The following is a 25,629-nucleotide window of genomic DNA, read 5'->3' as shown; positions in this document are numbered from 1 at the left end:
TGTTGTGTGGTGGTGGTGGTGTGGAGTGTATTGTGTGTTGTGGTGGTGGGGTGGAGTGTATTGTGTGTGGTGTTGGGGTGGTGGTGGTGTGGTGGAGTGTAGGGTGGTGGTGGTGGTGTGGTGGAGTGTATGTATTGTGTGTGTTGGGTGGTGGTGTGTGGTGTGTGCAGTGTATTGTGTGTGTTGTTGTGCTGGCGGTGTGGAGTGCCGTGCCTGCAGCGTGGTGGCGGTGCCTCTCTGCCGGGACAGCTCTCTCCCACCACCCCGAGGATGCCGACCGTGTTGAGGCGCACGCCCTCGTGCTCGCACCGCACGCACGCCTCGCACAGCGCCAGCAGCTGCTGCACCGACATGCACTGCAAAGACAAAGATCCCCCGTGTAGCCTTTAACAGGCCGTTGGGGCAAGTGCCGTTCGCGAGCAGCACCTGCGAAGGCCACAACGGCACGCGAGGGGGCGATGCGGCCGGCGCCACGCCCGGCTGCCCAGTGCTGATGTTGACACACCACACCAGGTACTACAGTCAAGTCCTCGCTAAACGCGCGTTCACGCGACGCGTATTCGCTATGACGCGATTCTTCTCCGAGGAAACACTTTTCGTACAACGCGTAACGCTCACCGCCATAACGCGTAACGCTCACCGCCATGACGCGTAACGCACGCCGTCGTAACGCGTTTTCCGAGCGGTCGACGGCAACGATGAACTACTTTCCTGAGCTGCGCGGCAGAGCGGTACGGGAGTTGTGGGTACACGCGCGGAACGACACGGTACACGGCGGCGTAGCCCTCATCTCAGTTCTTTGTGCAGACCCTACGCCTTCAACCCCACACCCCCCCTCCACTAACTCCACCCATCGCCCCTCCGCCACCACTCACTCCCATCCCACTACCATCACAAGCAACCACCACCACCCACCGTCATTCTCAGGCAAGTGACATTTTGTTGTATTTTTATTTTATAATTGATACATTTAATATCTCCATCTAGGCCTTTCACGACCAACAGATCGCGAAAAAACAAAATGTGGCCATTAAACATTGCCGCCACCACCGCCCGACACCTAGAATAATGGTTGGCCCCTAGTAGGCACAAACGACCAAAGTTAACACGGAGGGTTTATTTTTCATTAATCGCGCAGTTACCTCGGACGAAACCCGTCGGCCGACTGCCACTTGAAAATCCGGTTTCAGTCACGGCCGGGACCGGCGAGGCCTGGACTCGAACCCAGGCTCCTCCGACGCGGCCATTATGAACCCCCCCACCCAACACCACCCACCCCACCTCACCTGGGGGATGTCCTTGGAGGCCATGACGTGGAGCAGCGCCCTCACCGCTCCAGTGGCCGCCTCCAAAAACTCCGTGGCCTTGGCCAGATCTGCAGGTCGCAGAGACAAAGGTTCACCGTGCGGCCTTCAACGGACTGTTGGGGCAAGTGCTGTTAAGCGGAGCACCTTTGAAGGCCGGCAAGGCAACACGAGGGGGTGGCCACCACGACTGATTTTTACACACTGCACCGGGTACTCGTTTTTTTTTTCCTCGCCAAGCTCGCAGCGCGGCGCGCTAACCACTGCACCGCCGCTCGTCTCAATGGCAGACATACGCACGCACTGGCACGTACGCACACAAAGACAAGCAAACAAACAGGCACGCGCAGACACACGCGCGACGCTGCCCGTACCCACAGCGGCCAGCCCCCCCCCCCCCCCGCCCTCCCCACCCCCCCAGGGCCCCCTAGGCCTCACCGCTCGCGCTGAAGAGGAGCGACGCGAGGTGGCGCGCCAGCTCCTGCAGTGCAAGCGGCCCCCCCAGCGCCTCCTCGTCCAGCGAGCCCAGCATGTTCTGCAGGCAGGTGAGGGCCCGACACTGGATGCACTGCAGCCTGCACACACAGAGACACACGGACACGTGGAGACACGGAGACACGTGGAGACACGGAGACACGTGGAGACACGGGGACACGTGGAGACACGGGGACACGTGGAGACACGGGGACATAGGCACACACAGGCAGCTGAGAGCACGAGACTGGATGCACTGCAGCCTGCACACACAGAGACACAGGGACACGTGGAGACACGGGGACACGTGGAGACACGGGGACACGTGGAGACACGAGGACACGTGGAGACACGGGGACATAGGCACACACAGGCAGCTGAGAGCACGAGACTGGATGCACTGCAGCCTGCACACACAGAGACACACGAACACGTGGAGACACGGGAACACGTGGACACACGGGGACATAGGCACACACAGGCAGCTGAGAACATGAGACTGGATGCACTGCAGTCTGCACACACAGAGACACAGGGACACGTGGAGACACGTGGAGACACGGGGACACGTGGAGACACGGGGACATAGGCACACACAGGCAGCTGAGAGCATGACACTGGATGCACTGCGGCCTGCACACACAGAGACACGTGGAGACACGGGGACACGTGGAGTTTTCCCAGTGGTGATGTTTACACACCACACCCGGACCTGGGGGAGGCTCAGGACCGGTTCAGATAATCGCCACTGGTGTTGGCCGTGAGCGGGAATCGAACTCGGGTCCGTTGGTATTGTTGTCATTTTCTGACCTGTGCCTTCTGGATATCTGCTCCAGTCTAAATAGGATTCTGATTCTGACGATTCTGTAGCGCAGCCCGCTAACCACCATATTACAGCTCCCCATACACAAAGGCGAAGATCCCCCGTATAGCCTGCAACAGACTGTTGGGGCAAGTGCCGTTAGCGAGGCCGGCAATGCACACGAGGGGGTGGGTGGCCAGCACCACGGCCATACATCCCCATGTATCGCAGCTTCACTGCCGGATGGTGATGGAGGCACAGACGCTCACCTGGTGAGGAGCGGCTTCCACTCCGGGTTCTTGAGGCAGACGCCGACGCCGCTCTCCTCTGGAAACGCGCTCTTCTCTATCACCTGTGCAGTTGTCACGCACACGCACGCACACGCACACACGTACACATGTACAACCACGTTCACACGCACCACAAACAAAACAAGACAAAGATTCCCCGTATAGACTGAACAGACTGGTGGGGCAAGTGCTGTTCGTGATCACCTATCAAGGCCGGCAAAGAACACGAGGGGGTGGGTGGCCAACACCACGCCCGTCCGCCTTTGTCTCCCCAGTGGGGCTGTTTACACACCGCACCGGGTACTCATTTGAGGCCAATAATAGTCACTGGCACTGGCCATGAGCGGGAATCGAACTCGGGTGGCTGGGTTTGAAGGGGAGCACGCTACCCGCTGCACTACCGCTCCCTGCACACACAGGCCCGCACACAAGCCCACACACACGCACACACAAGAAGACACACAAGCACACACACATGCCCACACAGGCAGACACACAAGCCCACACACGCGCCCACACACGCGCACACACAAGCAAACACACAAGCCCACACACGTGCCCACACACGCGCACACACAGGCAGAAACACAGGCAGACACACGTGCCCACACACGTGCCCACACACGTGCCCACACACCCGATACGGCATCGAGTCCCAGAAGCCCCCCCTCCCCCCCCGCCGGGACCAGCCCCCCGCGATGGGCGAGCGCCGTACCTGGCCCACGATGCCGTGCCTCAGCAGCGCGCCGTGGACCTCGGCGGAGAGGCAGAGCGGCGAGAGTAGCGCCTCCTCCTCCTCCTCGCCGTCCCCGCACGCCGCCGCTTCCTCGCTGCCGTCGTTGCTGCCCACCTCCTCCCACTCCTCCTCCTCGTCGTCGTCCGGCCCGTCTGGTATCGCGAGACACACACAGCGGATGGAGAGGCGCAGCAGCGAACGCGGCGTCCCCTCCACCGCGCCCCGCTCGGCACGCCGGCGCCGGCGCCGATGCGGGCGGCAAAAGGTCGCAACCGGGTACCCAATACCCGTACCCTACCCGATACCCGTACCCTACCTGATACCCGTACCCTACCCGATACCCGGCTACCCGTACCCGGCCGGGTACGGGTACCCGTTTGCGACCCTGGTGCGGCCGGGTACGGGTAGGCCGTGAGTCACTGGTGAGTCACCGTTTGTCACTCATTTCCCAACGTCTTGTCTCTTCTCACAATTCAAGTTCCTAGAATCAACCCACCCGCGCCTGCAACATGGCTTCATCCCAGAGGTCGCAATCGGGTACCCGTACCCGTACCCTATCCGATACCTGGCCGGGTACGGGTATCGGGTACGGGTAGGATACGGATACCTGTTTGCGACCCTGGTGCGGCCGGGTACGGGTAAGGAATCAAAACCCGTTTGCGACCTCTGGTGCGGCGGCCGGCGCGGAGCCGGCGCTCACGAGTTGCCGAGCCGGCACCACTGAGAGCCTGGGTTCGAATCCGGGTTTCAGCCCGCTGCCCGTGGCTAATCCGGCTTCTCGAACGTGTCGTGGGGGAGTTGATGGACTCAAAAAACAATTACATTGCCAAAATGTTTGTTTTGGGATGGACCGGCAGGTGCGGGACGCCTCCCAACACAGCAGGGTTTGCGGAGAAACGCGGCGTCTACCGAGCGAGCGGATCAAGAGGTCCCAGAGGTAGCTGTGATATCAACTTGCACGGCCTGTTCTCTAGCTGCGGAGATCATGCAGCACAACACTGCAAGGTTTCTGAACGGGCGCTGTGTCTCGTGACATGACGCCACAAGCCCCCACCACCCCCCCCCCCCGCACCCCCCGCAGGCCGCGCACCATCGCTGCAGCACATGTTGACGAGGATTTCCAGCGCAGTCTGCTGTGCCGACAACAGCGCCATGACCTCCACCAGCGCCGCCTCGCTCGGCTGCTCGCACAGACGCACGCACGCAGACACGCACACGTGCGCAGACACGCACACGTGCGCAGGGACACACACACACAGAGACACACACACACGCAGAGACGCACACACACACGCAGACACACACGCAGAGACGCACACACACACACACGCAGACACGCACACGTGCGCAGGGACGCACGCGCACACAGAGACGCGGACACGCACACAGAGACGCACACGTACACGCACGCAGAAACCGCACACACACAAGAGACGCACACACGCGCAGAGACGAGCGCACACACAGAGACGCACGCACACACACGCAGAGACGCACACACACGCATAGTCACGGACACCATCAATTGAAGCGACCCGATCGTGCAGGACCTATCATGGCCAAGTTGAGACTCCCAAGGCTATTTGGGGGGCGAATATATTCCCCGTGTCATCGGACGCACTTCTCTCCCCCGTACCGAGTCTTCGAGAAACGGGTGCGGTGCACCGAACGTTGCGAGCGCGTGTGACGAGATCTATTGACGCCGGCCACGAGGCTGAGAAACATCACCACCATCCCGAGACTGGCAGGGCCCGGGTGAGGCCACCGAGTCACCGTGGGGCCTGGCAGGCTCTAAATCACATGACGGGCCACGTCGCAATCGGACTCATTATTTGCCAAACCGATCAGGAACGCGGCGAAGGTGAGGACGCGGCGCGAGGGAGGCACCGGCAAGAGGTCGGAGAGGTCATCGCCGCTGCTCGGAGGCCTTGCGTCCCCCGTGGCAACGCTTGGCTCAGCCTCCATGTCAGCCTCATCCTCCTCCTCGTCCTCCTCACCACCGCCGTTCTCCTCCTTCTGCTCCTCTTCACCACCGCCACCTCCACCACCACCACCTCCACCGGCCTTCCCCTCGCCACCTTTGTTCTCCTCGTTGGCCTGGTCCACCACCTCGCCGCAATTCTTCCTCTTCGAGTGTCTCTTCGCTTGCGCCGGTGCCTGTCGAATATGGCAGTCAGGAGACCCGCGGCTCTCAGCAGCTCCACTCTCACTCGCAAAGACGCACACGCAGGCGCAGTGGAGACGCAGAGACACAGTGGAGACACAGAGACACAGTGGAGACACAGGGACATGTGCAGACACAAGGACAGAGACACGCACAGGCAGGCGAGAGCACAACACTGGATGCGCTGCAGCTTACACAGAGACACACGCAGAGACACAGAGACACACGCAGAGCACACTCAACCACAAAGAGGACAAAGATTCCCCGCGTAGCCTGAACAAACTTTTGGGACAAGTGCCCTGAGCGAGCACCTACGAAGGCCGGCACGGCACGCGAGGGAGTGGGAGGCCAGCACCACGCCGGGCCGGCTTTGTCTGCTCGATGCCGACGTTTGCACAGCTACACCGGGTACTCATTTGAGGCGGAGTCGACCTAGGCGAGGCCCAGGACCGGTTTCAGATCATCGTCACCGGTGTCGGTACGCCGTGAGCGGCAATCCAACTCGGGTCGCCGGGTTCGTAGCGCGACGCAGCTCTCACCGGCGCTGGCCGCTGCGCTCGGCACATTTCCATTCTCCACCTCCCGCCGCGACACGATGACCCGTCGCGATTCAGGGGCAAGAGTCGAGTCACGTTCAATCGTCAACTCCGCAGCTCTCGCGGGAGTGAACGGGGTGGGGGGGCGGGGGCGATCGCGGGTCGCGGGTCACGCCACTCACTGGGTTGCGAGGGACGGCACCACCACCGCCGCCGCCGACTCCGTTCGCCCGGCCTTTATGCCGACGCTCGCCGGCGCCGGACGCTTCGGGGCCCGGCGGGGCCGGCGGGGCCTCCAGGGCGGCGAGCGCGGGCCGCGCGTCCAAGGCCAGCGCGTCGCTCAGCGCACTCACGACGGCGCTCAGCGCCTGGGCCAGGCTGGCGCCGGGGATGGCGCTCTTCACGTTCCACAGGAAGCCTGCGTCACGCGCGCACAGAGACAAAGATCCCCCGTGTAGCCTTTAACACACTGTCGGGGCAAGTGCTGTAAGCGAGCACCTATGAAGGGAGTGGCTGTGCAGGGAGTGGGTGTGAAGAGTGTGAGTGTGTAGGGAGTGGGTGTGTAGGGAGTGGGTGTGCAGGGAGTGGGTGTGTAGGGAGTGGGTGTGTAGGGAGTGGGTGTGTAGGGAGTGGGTGTGCAGGGTGTGAGTGTGTAGGGAGTGGGTGTGTAGGGAGTGGGTGTGCAGGGTGTAGGTGTGTAGGGTGTGCAGGGAGTGGGTGTGTAGGGAGTGCAGGGTGTAGGTGTGTAGGGAGTGCAGGGTGTGGGTGTGCAGCGTGTGAGTGTGCAGGGTGTGAGTGTGTAGAGAGTGGGTGTGTAGGGAGTGGGTGTGCAGGGTGTGAGTGTGTAGGGTGTGGGTGTGTAGGGAGTGGGTGTGCAGGGTGTGAGTGTGTAGGGTGTGGGTGTGTAGGGAGTGGGTGTGTAGGGAGTGGGTGTGTAGGGAGTGGGTGTGCAGCGTGTGATTGTGCAGGGTGTAGGTGTGTAGGGAGTGAGTGTGCAGGGTGTGAGTGTGTAGGGTGTGGGTGTGTAGGGAGTGGGTGTGTAGGGAGTGGGTGTGTAGGGAGTGGGTGTGCAGGGTGTGAGTGTGTAGGGAGTGGGTGTGTAGGGAGTGGGTGTGTAGGGAGTGTGTGTGCAGGGTGTGGGTGTGCAGGGTGTGGGTGTGTAGGGTGTGGGTGTGTAGGGTGTGGGTGTGTAGGGAGTGGGTGTGTAGGGTGTGGGTGTGTAGGGTGTGCAGGGAGTGGGTGTGTAGGGAGTGGGTGTGTAGGGAGTGGGTGTGTAGGGAGTGGGTGTGTAGGGAGTGGGTGTGCAGGGTGTGCAGGGAGTGGGTGTGTAGGGAGTGGGTGTGTAGGGTGTGGGTGTGTAGGGAGTGGGTGTGTAGGGTGTGGGTGTGTAGGGAGTGGGTGTGTAGGGTGTGGGTGTGTAGGGTGTGCAGGGAGTGGGTGTGTAGGGTGTGGGTGTGTAGGGAGTGGGTGTGTAGGGTGTGGGTGTGTAGGGAGTGGGTGTGTAGGGAGTGGGTGTGTAGGGAGTGGGTGTGTAGGGAGTGAGTGTGTAGGGGGTGGGTGTGTAGGGTGTGCAGAGTGTGAGTGTGCAGGGAGTGGGTGTGTAGGGAGTGGGTGTGTAGGGAGTGGGTGTGCAGGGAGTGGGTGTGTAGGAAGTGGGTGTGTAGGGAGTGGGTGTGTAGGGAGTGGGTGTGTAGGGAGTGGGTGTGTAGGGTGTGGGTGTGTAGGGTGTGCAGGGAGTGGGTGTGTAGGGTGTGGGTGTGTAGGGAGTGGGTGTGTAGGGTGTGGGTGTGTAGGGAGTGGGTGTGTAGGGTGTGGGTGTGTAGGGTGTGGGTGTGTAGGGTGTGGGTGTGTAGGGTGTGCAGAGTGTGAGTGTGCAGGGAGTGGGTGTGTAGGGAGTGGGTGTGTAGGGAGTGGGTGTGCAGGGAGTGGGTGTGTAGGGAGTGGGTGTGTAGGGAGTGGGTGTGTAGGGAGTGGGTGTGTAGGGAGTGGGTGTGTAGGGTGTGGGTGTGTAGGGTGTGCAGGGAGTGGGTGTGTAGGGTGTGGGTGTGTAGGGAGTGGGTGTGTAGGGTGTGGGTGTGTAGGGAGTGGGTGTGTAGGGTGTGGGTGTGTAGGGTGTGGGTGTGTAGGGAGTGGGTGTGTAGGGAGTGGGTGTGTAGGGTGTGGGTGTGTAGGGTGTGCAGAGTGTGAGTGTGCAGGGAGTGGGTGTGCAGGGAGTGGGTGTGCAGGGAGTGGGTGTGTAGGGAGTGGGTGTGTAGGGAGTGGGTGTGCAGGGAGTGGGTGTGTAGGGAGTGGGTGTGTAGGGAGTGGGTGTGTAGGGAGTGGGTGTGTAGGGAGTGGGTGTGTAGGGAGTGGGTGTGCAGGGAGTGGGTGTGTAGGGTGTGGGTGTGTAGGGAGTGGGTGTGTAGGGAGTGGGTGTGTAGGGAGTGGGTGTGCAGGGAGTGGGTGTGTAGGGTGTGGGTGTGTAGGGAGTGGGTGTGTAGGGTGTGGGTGTGTAGGGAGTGGGTGTGCAGGGTGTGGGTGTGTAGGGAGTGGGTGTGTAGGGTGTGAGTGTGTAGGGAGTGGGTGTGCAGGGTGTGAGTGTGTAGGGAGTGGGTGTGCAGGGTGTGGGTGTGTAGGGAGTGGGTGTGCAGGGTGTGGGTGTGTAGGGAGTGGGTGTGCAGGGTGTGGGTGTGTAGGGAGTGGGTGTGTAGGGTGTGCAGAGTGTGAGTGTGCAGGGAGTGCAGGGAGCGTGTACCTGGTGTGTGCGTGTGCAGGGGTTGGGGTCACGCAGGGTGTGAATGCGGGGAGCATGTACGCGGCGTGTGCAGTGTGAGGGTGCAGGGGTTGGGGTCACGCAGGGTGTGGGTGCAGGGAGTGAATGCGGGGAGCGTGTACACGGCGTGTACGCGGCGTGTGCAGCGTGAGTGTGCAGGGCGTGCGCAGTCACCGGCTACGAGTGTGCGCAGCAGGCTCCGCTGGGCGCCGGCGCTGCCGTTGTCCGCGCCAGCGGGAGGCAGCAGCAGCGCCGGCTCCAGCGCCGCGAGCGCCGGCGCCGTGAGGCTGCCCGCCAGCTCCACGTTGTCCTCCGCCACCGTCTGCAGGCACTGAGCTGCGGGGCGGGCGGCGGGGAAAGGGCGGTCACTCCCGGGCGCCATCAGCACCACCGTCGTCATCAGCACCACCGTCGTCATCAGCACCATCGTCATCAGCACCATCGTCATCATCAGCACCATCATCACCACCACCATCAGCACCGACGTCATCAGCACCGTCGTCATCAGCACCACCACCATCAGCACCACCACCACCACCATCAGCACCACCGTCGTCATCAGCACCACCACCATCAGCACCACCACCATCACCAGCACCAGCGTCGTCATCAGCACCAGCGTCGTCATCAGCACCACCACCATCACCACCGCCATCATCAGCACCACCACCATCGATAAATAACAATAATATTTTATTATGTTTTATTTTTATTATTTTATTACTTCCCTTCTACGTGACTTTACCGAAAGAACCAAGAAGAATAATATAATCATTATGATGAACAGAGCATGTTTGATATTGGCACTATCATTCTTACAATGCCAGGCTATCAAGAAGGATAAAGACAAAGATTCCCCGTATAGCCTTGACAGACTGTAGGGGCAAGTGCTGTTAGCGAGCACCTATGAAGGCCGGAACCTGCACACGAGGGGGCGGGTGGCCAGCTCCACGCCCGACCGCCTGTCTCCCCAGTGGCGATATTTACACACCGCACCAGGTATTCATTTGAGGCCGAGTCGACCTAGGGGTGGCCCAGGACCGGTTCAGATAATCGTCACTGGTGTTGGCCGTGAGCGGGAATCGAACCCGGATCGCCGGGTTCATAGCGCAGCAGCGCGCTAACCGCTACACCACCGCTCCTCACATCAAGAAGGAAAGCACTGTTTCACAGACACTGCCCGCAGTAGTTTGACAGCAGGGGACCGATGTTGCTATGTCTACTCCCAATTGAGTAATTTTGCCGTGTTATTTTTCAAATATGCCAAATTTGCACCACGATGGCCTCCTCTTATCGAATGATGTCACAGGGATCTAGAACATCCACTGTGAAGCTTGCAGTATTAACCAGGGCAGACTGCCGCATTCGAACCGCGGACCTCTGCAACAAGCGGCGAGCGCGTTACCACTGGATCCCCGTCAACGCCCAGCGCCATTAGCGGCAGAGCCATCTGCTGCTAATCTTTCTTTCATGCGGCTGTGAAAAGCAACTATTAGAGACGCATCTTCTTGGTTCTTTCGGTAAAGTCACGTAGAAGGGAAGTATTATTTTATTACTTCCCTTCTACGTGACTTTACCGAAAGAACCAAGAAGATGAATCCCTGCAGTCACGAAAGCTTTAAATCGAAATATTAGAGACGCAGTTGTGATGTGGCCATTCAATTGTTTTGCCTGAGAGTTGGTGAATTGCTGACCCAGCCAGCCACTCACCCAGCCAGCCACTCACCCAGCCAGCCACTCACCCAGCCAGCCACTCACCCAGCCAGCCACTCACCCAGCCAGCCACTCACCCAGCCACTCACCCAGCCAGCCACTCACCCACTCAGCCACCAACCCAGCCCCTCACCCAGCCAGCCCCTCACCCAGCCAGCCACTCACCCACCCAGCCACTCACCCAGCCACTCACCCACCCAGCCACTCACCCAGCCAGGCACTCACCCAGCCAGCCACTCACACAGCCAGCCACTCACCCAGCCAGCCACTCACCCACTCAGCCACCAACCCAGCCCCTCACCCAGCCAGCCCCTCACCCAGCCAGCCACTCACCCACCCAGCCACTCACCCACCCAGCCACTCACCCACCCAGCCACTCACCCAGCCAGGCACTCACCCAGCCAGCCACTCACACAGCCAGCCACTCACCCATCCATCCACCCACAAACCAACCCACCCACCCACCAACCAACCCAACCACTCACACACCCACCAACTTAGCCAACCACCACACCAGCCACACAGCCACTCGTGTATATTTGGCGCAGTGTGAAGTTATACGCTCTGCGGTTTGCAGCCGAAGCGCTAATGGTGCCAATACATGGTGCCATCCCCACCACATGGAGATGTGTGTGTGTGTGTACGTGTGTGTGTGTGTGTGTACGTGTGTGTGTGTACGTGTGTATGTGTGTGTACGTGTGTGTGTACGTGCGTGTCTGTGTACGTGTGTACGTGTGTAGAGGTGATACGCGCTGGGATTAGAGATCGTATGCCAGCGCGTAATGATTGGCTGTGTAGGTGGTGACGTGCGCTGACGGTGGAGGATCAGGGGTCAGCGCGGGGTCGTGGGTTACGGGGTACTGATTGGCTGTGGACGGGTGACGTGCTGAGAGGGAGTGATCGGGTGGCAGCGCGGTGTGATTGGTGGAGGAGTGTTAACACGCGCTGGGGAAAACGGATCGTAGAGAGAGTGCGTCGTGATTGGTTCATTAAGGAGCGATGCTCATGTTGAAGTACGCATCAGCTCCGCCTCTCGTGAGCAGGGGCTATAAAAGGGGATGCACACAGGCGTGAGGGCAGTGTGTAACCAGCGAAGAATGAAGACGGGGATGAAGACCTAGGGCCCTGCGGTACCTAGTCCCGCTGTCCTAACGGGACCGGGACTCTGTGTAACCCAGAGGCGAGTGTAGTGTGTGTAGCCAGAGGCGTAAGGTCTACACGAGCCGAATGCAGTGTATTGTGTAGCCAGGGACATAGGGTCTACACGAGTCGAGTGTATTGTGTAGCCAGGGACATAGGGTCTACACGAGTCGAGTGTATTGTGTAGCCAGAGGCGTAGGGTCTACACGAGTGAAGGGTATCGTGTGTAGCCAGAGGCCTAGAGTTTACACGAGAGTAGTGGAGTGTGAAGTCGGAAGAAAGGAGACTACACGTTGTATTTTGATACGTAAAGATTTAATAAAAGTGTGTTCCCGTCAAGAAGTTCCTGCCGTCAATTCCCATACTTCAACTGGCGTCAGAAGTGAAACGGTCTTCCAAGCATGGATACAAGGAGGAACCGTCGGACCCACGGGATTGACCACGGGGACAACCTCGACGACGCGGGTCAACTGGCATCGGGGGGTGAGGAAGAGGAGTTGCCCACGGGGCAGGATCCGCCGACGGCGCCGGACGAGCCACGGGGGACTGACGCCGTGCTTCGCGAAGCGCACTCCCGTCTGGCGGAACTGCTGCTCCCCGCCGCGTCCATCTTGGCGGAGATCAGCTCGTCGGGAGGAGCGGGAACGGCGGCCGACGTTCTGCAGGGTCGCCCTGCAGATTCCCGCCAAAACGATTTGCCGATGGCCGCCATTTCATCTGCACCGACTTTTGGCGGGAACGGCCATCACCACGTGGCAGCGGTTCTCCATGCGCGCCCGCTGACGTCACCAACGCGCGCGGCGGACCGCCATCACATACCCGCCGATGGGGCCGCCATCTTACACACCGGCGGGGCGGCAGAGAGGAAGCACGAGGAGGAGGACGACTTCATTTTTCAGCAGCGCCTTCCCACGTTGTCAGCCTTCAAGGCGGAAGGCGGGGATTGGAGCCAATTTCAGCGCAGATTTTTGGCGCATCAGGAGATGTCCGCCTGGTCCGATGCTACGGCACTGCGGGCACTGCCTGCCATGCTGGATGACAACGCGCTCGCGGCCTTCACGTCCGCACGCAGGACGGACCGCTCCACGCTCAAAGATGCGCTGGCTCTCATGGCCAAGGTCTATGGTCCTCCCTCCGCGTGCCGCCATCATTTTTATGCAAGACGGAAGGCGGACACGGAGACCGTGCTCGCCTACCGCACGGCGTTGCTTGCTCTCGCCGACGCCGCGTTCCCTCGTATGGACGAGGAGGGCCAAGATGCCATGGTTTTGGAGCAGCTGCTCAAGTTGGCGCAGGACCTGGGGGTCCCCATCAACACGGCCGATGAGACCGATATTTCATCCTTACGGGTCGCCACAAGCATACAAGCGCACGAGGTCCTTCACCGTAAACAGGGAGTCGTCTGCAATGCTGCCGTGGCCTCGACTCCGGGCCCAGTTGTCACCGTGCCCCAAGTCGTCAGCCCACGAGAGGAGGCGTTCATCGCGGGACGACCGAGGGACTGGAGATCGGGGGGTCGTTCGCCTCTGCGAGCGGCCCGCAAGCTGGAGCAACCGAGATCTCCGACGACTGTCATCACCTGCTATAACTGCGGCCTCCGGGGCCACGTGGCCTCCGGTTGCCGCGCCCCACGTCAGCGCGCCATGGGACCTCGGCTGGACGACGACCAAGGCCCCAAGTCGTCCCTGCAAACCCTGGCAAGTCGCGGCACCTCACATGCTCGGCCCGCATACTCGGCACATATGGGTCGTCGCGTTGCGGCGGGGGAGAGCCGAGTAGAGTTCGGGGATTCGGTTCAGAGAGGGCGATTCGGCCGGGACCGGGGAGACATTAAATGGTCGGAGTTGGGGCACAGAATAGTGGCTGCCTCAGCGGGTTCATCCGTAGTTACCGGATCTATTGATGGGGTCGAGGTCAGGGTGTTGGTGGACACGGGGGCATCGGCGACTATTATATCGGATCTCATTTATAATATTCTCCCTGTACAATGTCGTCCGCTTCTTCCGGTGGATGTGCCATTTTACGCCGCTAACGGGGGATCGTTGGGCATTATCGGTCAGATTAGGGCATCCATTTGCATTGGTGATATCAAATTGTCGGGACCCGTTTTTGTTTCGTCCTCCCTGGCGGTCCCTTGTCTATTGGGCACTGATTTTTTGGCAAAAATGCCCATCAAAATTCTCATTGATCAGCGTTGCATTGAACTACCATCGGGTCGCCGTATTTCATTTTTGACGAGCCCTAATGAAATTCGGACGGCGTGCGCTACCATACAGGCGTTAGCGACACAGACCGTGCACGTGCCCCCGGGTTCACAAATGTTAATTCCCCTCCGGTTGCGGAAGCCATGGGTGAAGGAGGCCTCGGAACAGGGCATGCTTTTGGGTCCTTCTAATAGGGCTGTTGGAGGTCTCGATTTGTCGGTGGCTCACACTTTGGTGGGGGCTGACAGGGATCCGTTTGTGATGGTTTTAAACGCTGGGGCGCGGCCGGCCGTCATTCAGCAGGGCACCGTGCTAGCTCACGCGGCGCGGGTCCCTGCGGAGGAGAGGCTGGTTGCGCAGGCGGATCCGAGTCCCACGAAAAACGTTACATTGAAGGAGGACCTCGATTGGGTTGATTCGCTGTGCGCGGACTCTGACGATTTATCAGCGGTACAGTTGGGTGCGCTGCGCGGGTTGCTCATTGAATTTTCGGATGTCTTCAGTAAACATAAGTATGACATTGGGTGCACGGACCTGCTACGCCACCACATTGAAACGGGCGATGCGGCACCGGTCAGGCAAAATCCCTTCCGACTGAGTCCTGCTGAGAAGGAACATGTTCAGTCGGCAGTTAACGATATGCTAGAAGCCGACATTATTTCGCCTTCCTCCAGTCCTTGGGGAGCGCCTATTGTGCTCGTTAAAAAGCAGGACGGGTCCCTGCGATTTTGCGTCGATTTCCGTCGCCTGAATAAGATCTCTGTGGCCGACGCGTATCCGCTCCCCAGGATGGACGAGTCTCTCGACGCATTGTCTGGTGCGCGATACTTTTCGACTCTTGATTTATTATCCGGATTCTGGCAGTTGCCACTCGACGAAGAGTCTAAGCCTAAGACCGCATTTCGGACTCCAGGGGGCCTGTTTCAGTTTAACCGGTTACCCATGGGACTTCACTCCTCTCCGGCGACGTTTCAGCGTCTTATGGAATTGGTTTTGTCGGGCTTGCAGTGGGATACGTGCCTCATTTACCTTGACGATGTCATTGTTTTCGGTAAAACGTTTGAAGAACACCTCCAGCGATTGAGGGGGGTGTTCTTGCGAATGCGATCGGCTAAATTAAAGTTTAAACCGGCCAAATGCCACCTTTTTCGTAAATCCGTGAGGTACTTGGGTCACATTGTCGACTCTTCGGGGATTTCTACCGATCCTGCGAAGACGGACTGTGTCAGTTCGTGGCCAACGCCCACGTCAGTGTCAGACGTACGCAGTTTCATCGGTTTTGCTTCGTATTATCGCCGATTCGTTGAGCACTTTGCCACCATTGCAAAACCCTTGCACGCTCTAACGGCGAAGGGAGTGAAGTTCCGATGGGGACCGGAGGAGGAGGCTGCATTCTGCTCCCTCCGGGACGCCTTGGTTAGGGCCCCACCCTTGCGCTATCCGGACTTCGCGAGTCCCTTCTTGCTAGACACGGACGCTAGCAACACGGGCATTGGGGGAGTGCTGTCCCAAGTCGTTGGAGGGGTCGAACGAGTGGTCGCCTATGGTAGCAGGGTGTTATCGCCGGCAGAGCAGCGCTACTGCGTCACCCGTCGCGAACTGCTTGCCATTGTTTTTTTTGTACAACAATTCAGGCCATATCTCTATGGTCGTCATTTCACGGTCCGGACGGACCACGCGGCGCTCCAGTATTCATTGCGGGTCGCCCAGCCCTCGGGCCAATTGTCGCGGTGGTTGGAAGTCCTCCAGGACTATCAGTTCACGACTACGTACCGTAAAGGCTTGCGACACACAAATGCCGATGCCCTGTCGCGGTTGTTGCCTTGTCACAAATGTGCGTGCTTATCGGGATCGGCGCGCTGTAAACCGCCGGTTACGGAAGGTAGGGAGGCGTTGGTTGCGGCCGCGAGCACACCAATTGGGGATGGTCCCGCTACCCCTGGGGGTCAGGACTCGCTGCTCTCAATGTCATTGATTGAGTGGGGCCGTCTCCAAATGGCGGACAGCTCCCTGCTGGCATTGCGCCGCAAGACGGGGGGTTCCGAAGGTAACCACGACCGAACTGGCTCCTACGAGCTTAAGCAAGGCCTATTGATGAGATGGGACAGTTTGTCCCGGCGGCATGCGATTGTGGTGCCTGCTGCTGTGAGGGGGAAGGTTGTCTTGGCCGCACACGAACGCCTCTTGCATTTGGGAGTTAACAAAACGCTTGCCCTGCTTCAGCGTGACTATTATTGGCCGGGAATGGGGGGTGACGTGGTGAACATTCTGAAGGGTTGTGTTGAGTGCGCCAGACGGAAACCACCGCCTGTGCCAGCTAATCCACCGCTGCAATCCATCCAGGTCTCGCGCACTAACGAGCTCGTTGCACTCGACATTCTGGGGCCTTTTCCGGTCACGCCTAGGGGTAATAAGTACCTGTTGGTGGGGGTCGAATATTTTACCCGGTGGCCTATGGCGTGGCCACTCGCCAACCAGTCGGCGGCGGCTGTGACGGACGCCTTTGTCCAGGGCTACGTCCTGGACAAGGGGGCTCCCGAACGCTTGCTGACTGACCAAGGGAAGAATTTTTCGAGTAAATTACTGCAAGAGGTGTGCGACCTGTTGGGTACCAAGAAGGTGCGTACCTCCCCGTACCACCCGCAGACAGACGGGATGGTGGAGAGGCTTAACAGGACATTGACTTCTATGTTGTGCCAGCAGGTGTGTGAGGCGCATGTTGATTGGGACCTGCAGGTCCCTGGGGTCCTCACCGCGTATAGAATGGCCCCCCATGCAGCTACGGGATTTTCCCCGTTTTATCTGATGTACGGTCGGGAAGCCGACCCGCCCATGGAAACGCAGCTGGGTCTGTCCGCACCACGAGCAAATTCGAAATTGGCAGAGCATATTAAATTTAATATTCATAAGCTGACAGAGGCAAGGGAGGCCGCACGGCTTAATTCACGGGCTCGCCAAATTGCAAACGAGCGGTTGCGGGCACGGAAGGTGTCCGTGCACAATTGGGAACCAGGTGACAGGGCCTGGCTGCATTGCCCGCAGGCACCTTTGGCTACGTCGCCTAAATTGTTGAAGCCGTGGCGGGGACCCGTGGAGGTCGTGCGGGTTGCACGCCCCCAGTGCGTTCAGATAAAATGGGGAAAACGCCGTTGGTACGTCCACCCCTCCCGACTGAAACCGTTCTCGCCTCCGTATGGCCTCCCCTTGTGTCATGAGGGCCGAGCATGTGACGTGACCAGCGACCCTGAGGGGGAATTGTCTTTGCCTGCTCCTCACATGTCTCCGCCTGATCCGCTCCCAGGTGTCTCGGAACTGACAGCTGCCGACCACCGGCGGCCGGATCTTGAGCAGCCGGAGCCACCGGACGGTCGCCAACGTCCCGTCCCATACGACGGACCGGCCAGACGGACTCGCGCTAGGTCGCGCTACTTTGTGTGACCTGCCACGTGAGGAGTCGAGGCAGCCGGAGCGCCTCGGCACTGCGTTTAGTCACAGAGACACTTGGCGCGTTCGGTTTCCGGTGTTCGCTTTAATTGTGTTCGTTTTCCGGTGTTCGCTTTTATTGTGTTGTTCGTCGGGCTGTATATTGCTTCATATTTAAGTGTTGTGTTGTGTTGTTGTTGTTGCGTTACGGGGCACACTGAGAGGTGGAGTTTCTTTGTTACTGCATTGACGTTAGGTTGTGTTGTTGGTTAACAGCCGGGCCGGCTGCAAGCTATGTGGGAGGGGGTGATGTAGAGGTGATACGCGCTGGGATTAGAGATCGTATGCCAGCGCGTAATGATTGGCTGTGTAGGTGGTGACGTGCGCTGACGGTGGAGGATCAGGGGTCAGCGCGGGGTCGTGGGTTACGGGGTACTGATTGGCTGTGGACGGGTGACGTGCTGAGAGGGAGTGATCGGGTGGCAGCGCGGTGTGATTGGTGGAGGAGTGTTAACACGCGCTGGGGAAAACGGATCGTAGAGAGAGTGCGTCGTGATTGGTTCATTAAGGAGCGATGCTCATGTTGAAGTACGCATCAGCTCCGCCTCTCGTGAGCAGGGGCTATAAAAGGGGATGCACACAGGCGTGAGGGCAGTGTGTAACCAGCGAAGAATGAAGACGGGGATGAAGACCTAGGGCCCTGCGGTACCTAGTCCCGCTGTCCTAACGGGACCGGGACTCTGTGTAACCCAGAGGCGAGTGTAGTGTGTGTAGCCAGAGGCGTAAGGTCTACACGAGCCGAATGCAGTGTATTGTGTAGCCAGGGACATAGGGTCTACACGAGTCGAGTGTATTGTGTAGCCAGGGACATAGGGTCTACACGAGTCGAGTGTATTGTGTAGCCAGAGGCGTAGGGTCTACACGAGTGAAGGGTATCGTGTGTAGCCAGAGGCCTAGAGTTTACACGAGAGTAGTGGAGTGTGAAGTCGGAAGAAAGGAGACTACACGTTGTATTTTGATACGTAAAGATTTAATAAAAGTGTGTTCCCGTCAAGAAGTTCCTGCCGTCAATTCCCATACTTCACGTGTGTGTGTGTGTGCACGTGTGTGTGTGTACGTATGTGCGTGTGAATGCAATAGTGGAGCGATTAGCGAGCCAAGCTATGGACCCGGCGAGCAGAGTTCGATTCCCGCTCAGGACCAACAACACCAGCGATGAATATCTGAACCGGTCCTGGGCCTTCCCTAGGTCGACTCAGCTTCAAATGAGTACCTGGTGCGATGTGTAAACATCGCCACTAGGGAGACAAAGGCGCTCGGACGTGGTTGCTGGTCACCCACCCCCCCCCCTTCGTGTGCCGTTCCAGCCTTCAATAGGTGCTACACGCTAACAACACATGCCCAAACAGCCTGTCAAAGGCAATACGGGGGATCTGTGTGTTTGTAGTGTGTGCGTGTGTGCGTGTGTGTGTGCGTGTGTGTGTGTGTGCGTGTGTATGTGTGTGCGTGTGTATGTGTGTGCGTGTGTATGTGTGTGCGTGTGTATGTGTGCATGTGTGAAGGCTGCACCTGCAGCGATGGCGAGGGGCAGGTGCTGCTGGTGCCGTCTCACAAACTGCAGCAGCGGCGGCAGCAGCGCCTCCTTGTTGAACACGGAGACGGCACGAGCGCTGCTCTCGCTGCACGCAGCGCACGCACCGTGGACACACACACACACGTCGTACACACACACATGGTGTACATCACAGTCTACGCACACACATTGTACAAACACACACACACACGTCGTACACACATACTGCACGCACTGTGTACACACACACACACGGTGTACACACACAGTCTACACACACACATCATACACACACACACGTCGTACACACACATGGTGTACACACACACACGGTGTACACACACAGTCTATGCACACACATCGTACACACACATGGTGAACACACACACACGTCGTACACACACACTGTACGTCCCGTGTACACACACACGTACCGTGTACACACACACTGCACGCACCGTGTACACACACACACACGGTGTACACACACACTGCACGCACCATGTACACACACACACACGGTGTACACACACACTGCACGCACCATGTACACACACACACGGTGTACACACACAGTCTACACACACACACACGGTGTACACAAACAGTCTACACACACACATGGTGTACACACACAGTCTACACACACACAGTCTACACACACACAGTGTACACACACACCGCACACACCACACCCTCACCGCACACACCACACCCTCACCACACACACCACACGCACCACACCCTCACCATACACACCACACCCTCACGACACACACCACACCCTCACCACACACACCGCACGCACCACACCCTCACCATACACACCACACCCTCACGACACACACCACACCCTCACCACACACACCGCACACACCACACCCTCACCATACACACCACACCCTCACCACACGCACCACACCCTCACCACACGCACCACACCCTCACCACACGCACCACACCCTCACAACACCCTCACCATACGCACCACACCCTCACCACACCCTCACCACACACACTGCACGCACCACACCCTCACCATACACACCACACCCTCACGACACACAACACACCCTCACCACACGCACAACAACCTCACCACACCCTCACCATACACACCACACCCTCACCACACACACCATACACACCACACCCTCACGACACACAACACACCCTCACCACACGCACAACACCCTCACCACACACACCATACACACCACACCCTCACGACACACACCATACACACCACACCCCCACGACACACATCACACCCTCACGACACACACCACACCCTCACCGCATGCACCACACCCTCACCACACCCTCACCACACACGCCCCGGGCCCTCACCACACCCTCACCGCACCCTCACCACACCCTCACCACACACTCACCACACACTCCCCGGGCCCTCGCCACACACGCCCCGGGCCCTCACCACACCCTCACCACACACTCCCCGGGCCCTCGCCACATCCTCACCGCACACACCACACTCTCACAACACCCTCACCACACCCGCACCACACCCTCACCACACCCTCACCACACCCTCACCGCACGCACCACACCCTCACGACACACACCACACCCTCACCACACCTCACCACACCCTCACCACACCCTCACCACACCCTCACCACACCCTCACCACACACGCCCCAGGCCCTCACCACAGGTTGAGCAGGAGGTGGACGGCCTCCACGGCGACGTCTCCGGGCAGACCGCCGCCGCCGCCGCCACCCCTCCCCTTGGGCTGCGCGTCCCCGGCAGAGTCCAGGAAGGCGGCGCACTGCGCGCCGGCGGGGAACCAAAAACACCGGAGGTGATCACCGCAGGTCGACAACGCACCGGCAGAGGTCGTATTACCGGGAGCGGCAGCGGAGGTCGCGGAAGTGACACGGGGGTCGCGGCAGGGTCACGGGGGTCACGGCAAGGTCACGGCAGGGTCACGGGAGTCACGGCAGGGTCACACGCAGCATTGGCTGGGGAGCGGATGGTGGTGCCGCGGGTCCTTGCCTCTCTGAGCAACGCGACGAGCGGCGTCATGATGTCGCTGGCGACCATGTCCTCGCACGCGTCCGGCCCGCCCGCCACGCTCATGTTCCTGCTCGCGGCAGGCAACGGCAGAGAGAGGGGTCAAATTAGCGGCGGTCGGCATCGTGATGGAGGAATCGTGATGGAGGCATAGCCCCCTTTACAGCCAGGCTAATGCCCACTCGCCGGCCGGTGCCGGGTTCCGCCGTGTACCACGTAGAGGTACAGCTTGGATATCCTTACTGCACTCGAGGTGTGCCGCACAGAGAGACAACGATGACGATGATTGTGACGATGATGGTGACGATGATGGTGACGATGATGAAGACGATGATGGTGATAATGATTGTGACGATGATGGTGACGATGATGAAGACGATGATTGTGACGATGATGGTGACGATGATGAAGACGATGATGGTGATAATGATTGTGACGATGATGGCGACGATGATGAAGATGATGATGGTGACAATGATTGTGACGATGATGGTGACGATGATGAAGACGATGATGGTGATAATGATTGTGACGATGATGAAGACGATGATTGTGACGATGATGGTGACGATGATGGTGACGATGATGGCGACGATGATGGCGACGATGATGGCGACGATGATGACGACGATGATGGTGACGATGATGGCGACGATGATGGTGACGATGATTGCGACGATGATGGTGACGATGATGGTGACGATGATTGCGACGATGATGGCGACGATGATGGCGACGATGATGGTGACGATGATGGTGACGATGATGGCGACGATGATTGTGACGATGATTGCGACGATGATGGCGACGATGATTGTGACGATGATGTTCGTATTGGGGTAGCGTCACCGCCGCCGCTGCAACCACCACCACCGCCGCCATCACCTGAGAGCTCCGGCCGCCGTCTCGCGCACGGAGGCCGCTGGGTCGAGCAGCAGCGGCCCCAGGAGGCGCACGGCGCCACGGCCGAGCAGGGCGGGCACCGTGCGGGCGCCCAGGGCCAGGCGGGAGAGGCTGGCGCATGCGCACTCACGCGCGTCCGCAGAGCCCGACTGCAGCTGTGCAAAGACAAAGATCACGCGCGTAGCATGTTTAACCGTCAACTCCGCGAGGGGGTGGGTTGGCCGGCACCACGCCCGGCCGCCTTTGTCTCCCCAGTGGCGATGTTTGCGGTTGGCACCAGGTTCTCATTTTAGGCCGAGTCGACATAGCGGAGGCCCGTGACCCGTTCAGATATAATCGTCACTGGTGTTGGCCGTGAGCGGGAATTGAACTCGGGTCGCCGGGTTTGAAGCGCAGCGCACAACCGCAGCTGTGCGCACACACACACACACGCATACACTCACACACTCACACGCACACTCACACACTCACACGCATACACGCACACTCACGCACACTCACACGCATACACGCACACTCACGCACACTCACACGCATACACGCATACACTCACACACACACACGCATACACTCACACGCACACACACGCACACTCACACAATCACACGCATACACTCACGCACACACACTCACACACTCACACGCATACACGCATACACTCACGCACACACACTCACACACATACACGCATACACTCACGCACACACACGCATACACTCACACACTCACACGCATACACTCACGCACACACACTCACACACGCATACACTCACGCACACACACTCACACACACACTCACACGCATACACGCATACACTCACGCACACACACTCACACACATACACGCATACACTCACGCACACACACGCATACACTCACACACTCACACGCATACACTCACGCACACACACTCACACACGCATACACTCACGCACACACACTCACACACACACTCACACGCATACACGCATACACTCACGCACACACACGCACACTCACACGCATACACGCATACACTCACGCACACACACACTCACACAATCACACGCATACACTCACGCACACACACTCACACACTCACACGCATACACGCATACACTCACGCACACACACGCACACTCACACGCATACACGCATACACTCACGCACACACACACTCACACAATCACACGCATACACTCACGCACACACACACTCACACAATCACACGCATACACTCACGCACACACACTCACACGCATACACGCATACACTCACGCACACACACGCACACTCACACGCATACACTCACGCACACACACGCATACACTCACACACTCCCACGCATACACTCACGCACACACACACACTCACACACGCATACACTCACGCACACACACTCACACGCATACACTCACGCACACACACGCACACTCACACGCATACACTCACACACACACACGCATACACTCACGCACACTCACACGCATACACTCACGCACACACACGCACACTCACACTCACACACGCATATACTCACACTCACACACGCATATACTCACACTCACACACGCATATACTCACACACACACACGCATATACTCACACACACACACACACTCACACACGCATACACTCACGCACACACACTCACACGCATACACGCATACACTCACGCACACACACGCACACTCACACGCATACACGCATATACTCACACACACACACGCATATACTCACACACACACACGCATACACTCACGCACACTCACACGCATACACTCACGCTCACGCACTCACACGCACACACACGCACACTCACACGCATACACGCATACACTCACACACACACACGCATACACTCACGCACACACACGCTCACGCACACACTCACACGCATACACTCACGCACACACACTCACGCACACACACTCACGCACACACACTCACGCACACACACTCACGCACACACACTCACGCACACACACTCACGCACACACACTCACGCACACACACTCACGCACACACTCACGCACACACACTCACGCACACACACTCACGCACACACACTCACGCACACACACTCACGCACACACACTCACGCACACACACTCACGCACACACACTCACGCACACACACTCACGCACACACACTCACGCACACACACTCACGCACACACACTCACGCACACACACTCACACGCATACACTCACGCACACGCATATACTCATGCACACACACGCACACTCACACACTCACACGCATACACTCACGCACGCGGGGGGGGGGGGGCACGGGGTGAGGATCAAGCGAGTAGGGGGCCGGGTAAAGTAGTGTATAGGGGTAAACAACATGGCACAAGGTCTGGGGACAGTCTGCGTTAAAGGCTATCGTGGCTGTAGGATCCGGTTTGGAGATGAGGGTCTGAATATACACCCCTCCACCATGCCCCACACACACCTCCACCCCGCGCCGCCGGCCTCACCGTCTCCAGCAGAGTCTCGACTGGGCAGGCTTCCTCCTCGCACTCCTCCTCCGCCTCGGGCTCCGTGCTCAGCCCCGCGGGGCCGCAGAGAGGGTGGTGAGGCCGCCTGAAGCGACGCGGCTGCCGGCTCTTGCCCATAGCGAGCAGTAGGGGGGGTGGGGAGGTGCAAGCGTAGCAAGAGGCGAGCCACAACACACGCAGCTGCACCGACTTGCAGGCGCTCTCAGCTACAGACACACACAGGGGGGCAGCTACACACCACAACACGTTACGCGCACAGCCGAGCGGCAGCTTAACAAGCAGTCGCATCCACGGCCACAACAAGCACAGTCAGCCACGGCTACAACCACAACAACAACCACAACAACAACGACAACAGCCACAACCACCTCGGCTAAAGTGAGAGACCCGAAACCCGTGGCACGGTGCACGTGGGGGCGGCCATGTGGGTGGAGAATCGATAACGATTCCGCGGGCAGCAAAGAATCGATTCCTGCGCGCCACTGCAAATTCGACACGCGCGTCGCTATTATTACAAATAAAAAGCGAGCGAGCATTGCAACGGGGCTTTTATTTGCACTGATTATCGCACGCGGCGCGGTTATGTCGCCCGCTGCTGTGCTCGGGGGTGATTCAGAACGAGTTGACGGAATCGATTCCTCTTACTTCGCGCTGAGAAAGTTGCCGGAAAATCGAATCGGTGGGGGTTAAAGGGCGGCAGCCATCTTACGTAGGGACATCGGCGGCGAGTTTCGAGTTAAAAGTTCGAACTTTCCTGACGAAGCTCACAGAAGTTTGAGCGAAACGTCGTCTTTAACGTTGATGTAGACAACAATGTTGTCCCCCTTTTGGCGGTGTTTCTCTGGTCTGGCACTTGGTGAGACTAGGCCATAAAAAAGGCTGCTACTGTCCTCTGGTGTAGGCCAATTTAGTTTCAAAGCCAACGCGTAACATTATTATCAGAGCGTGTTTGTTTGCATGTTCACCATTAGGTACTGTTCGTGTGGTTAATACAGACACGATTCCTTGCAAAAGGTATCTTTTTGGTGTTTGAACATCTTTAACACAACTTTTTTTTTCTTTCCCAGAAAGGATTAAAAAAAACACATTATT

General features: G+C 58.7%; 1 protein-coding gene across 1 annotated transcript in view; it reads right to left on the bottom strand.

The window, feature by feature from the left end:
* LOC133357859 (uncharacterized) overlaps nucleotides 1-24,960 on the bottom strand; it is a 43,210-nt gene extending 18,250 nt beyond the window's left edge. Inside the window, 15 exon segments of the mRNA XM_061576001.1 lie at nucleotides 214-260; nucleotides 263-356; nucleotides 1,287-1,375; nucleotides 1,743-1,879; nucleotides 2,850-2,932; nucleotides 3,586-3,758; nucleotides 4,697-4,787; nucleotides 5,494-5,763; nucleotides 6,489-6,724; nucleotides 9,233-9,394; nucleotides 19,108-19,217; nucleotides 20,785-20,903; nucleotides 21,131-21,218; nucleotides 22,034-22,206; nucleotides 24,517-24,960. Of these exon segments, the coding sequence (XP_061431985.1) occupies nucleotides 214-260; nucleotides 263-356; nucleotides 1,287-1,375; nucleotides 1,743-1,879; nucleotides 2,850-2,932; nucleotides 3,586-3,758; nucleotides 4,697-4,787; nucleotides 5,494-5,763; nucleotides 6,489-6,724; nucleotides 9,233-9,394; nucleotides 19,108-19,217; nucleotides 20,785-20,903; nucleotides 21,131-21,218; nucleotides 22,034-22,206; nucleotides 24,517-24,825 (2,181 nt within the window). The 5' untranslated portion in view covers nucleotides 24,826-24,960.
* Nucleotides 24,961-25,629: the final 669 nt, after the last annotated feature.

The sequence above is a fragment of the Lethenteron reissneri genome, chromosome 60 (genome assembly GCF_015708825.2).
Source record: "Lethenteron reissneri isolate LAM-NWPU_2019-01 chromosome 60, ASM1570882v1, whole genome shotgun sequence".
Classification (NCBI taxonomy): domain Eukaryota; kingdom Metazoa; phylum Chordata; class Hyperoartia; order Petromyzontiformes; family Petromyzontidae; genus Lethenteron; species Lethenteron reissneri.
Note: the sequence above shows the minus strand (reverse complement) of the source record. Positions and strands in the feature narration are given on the sequence as shown.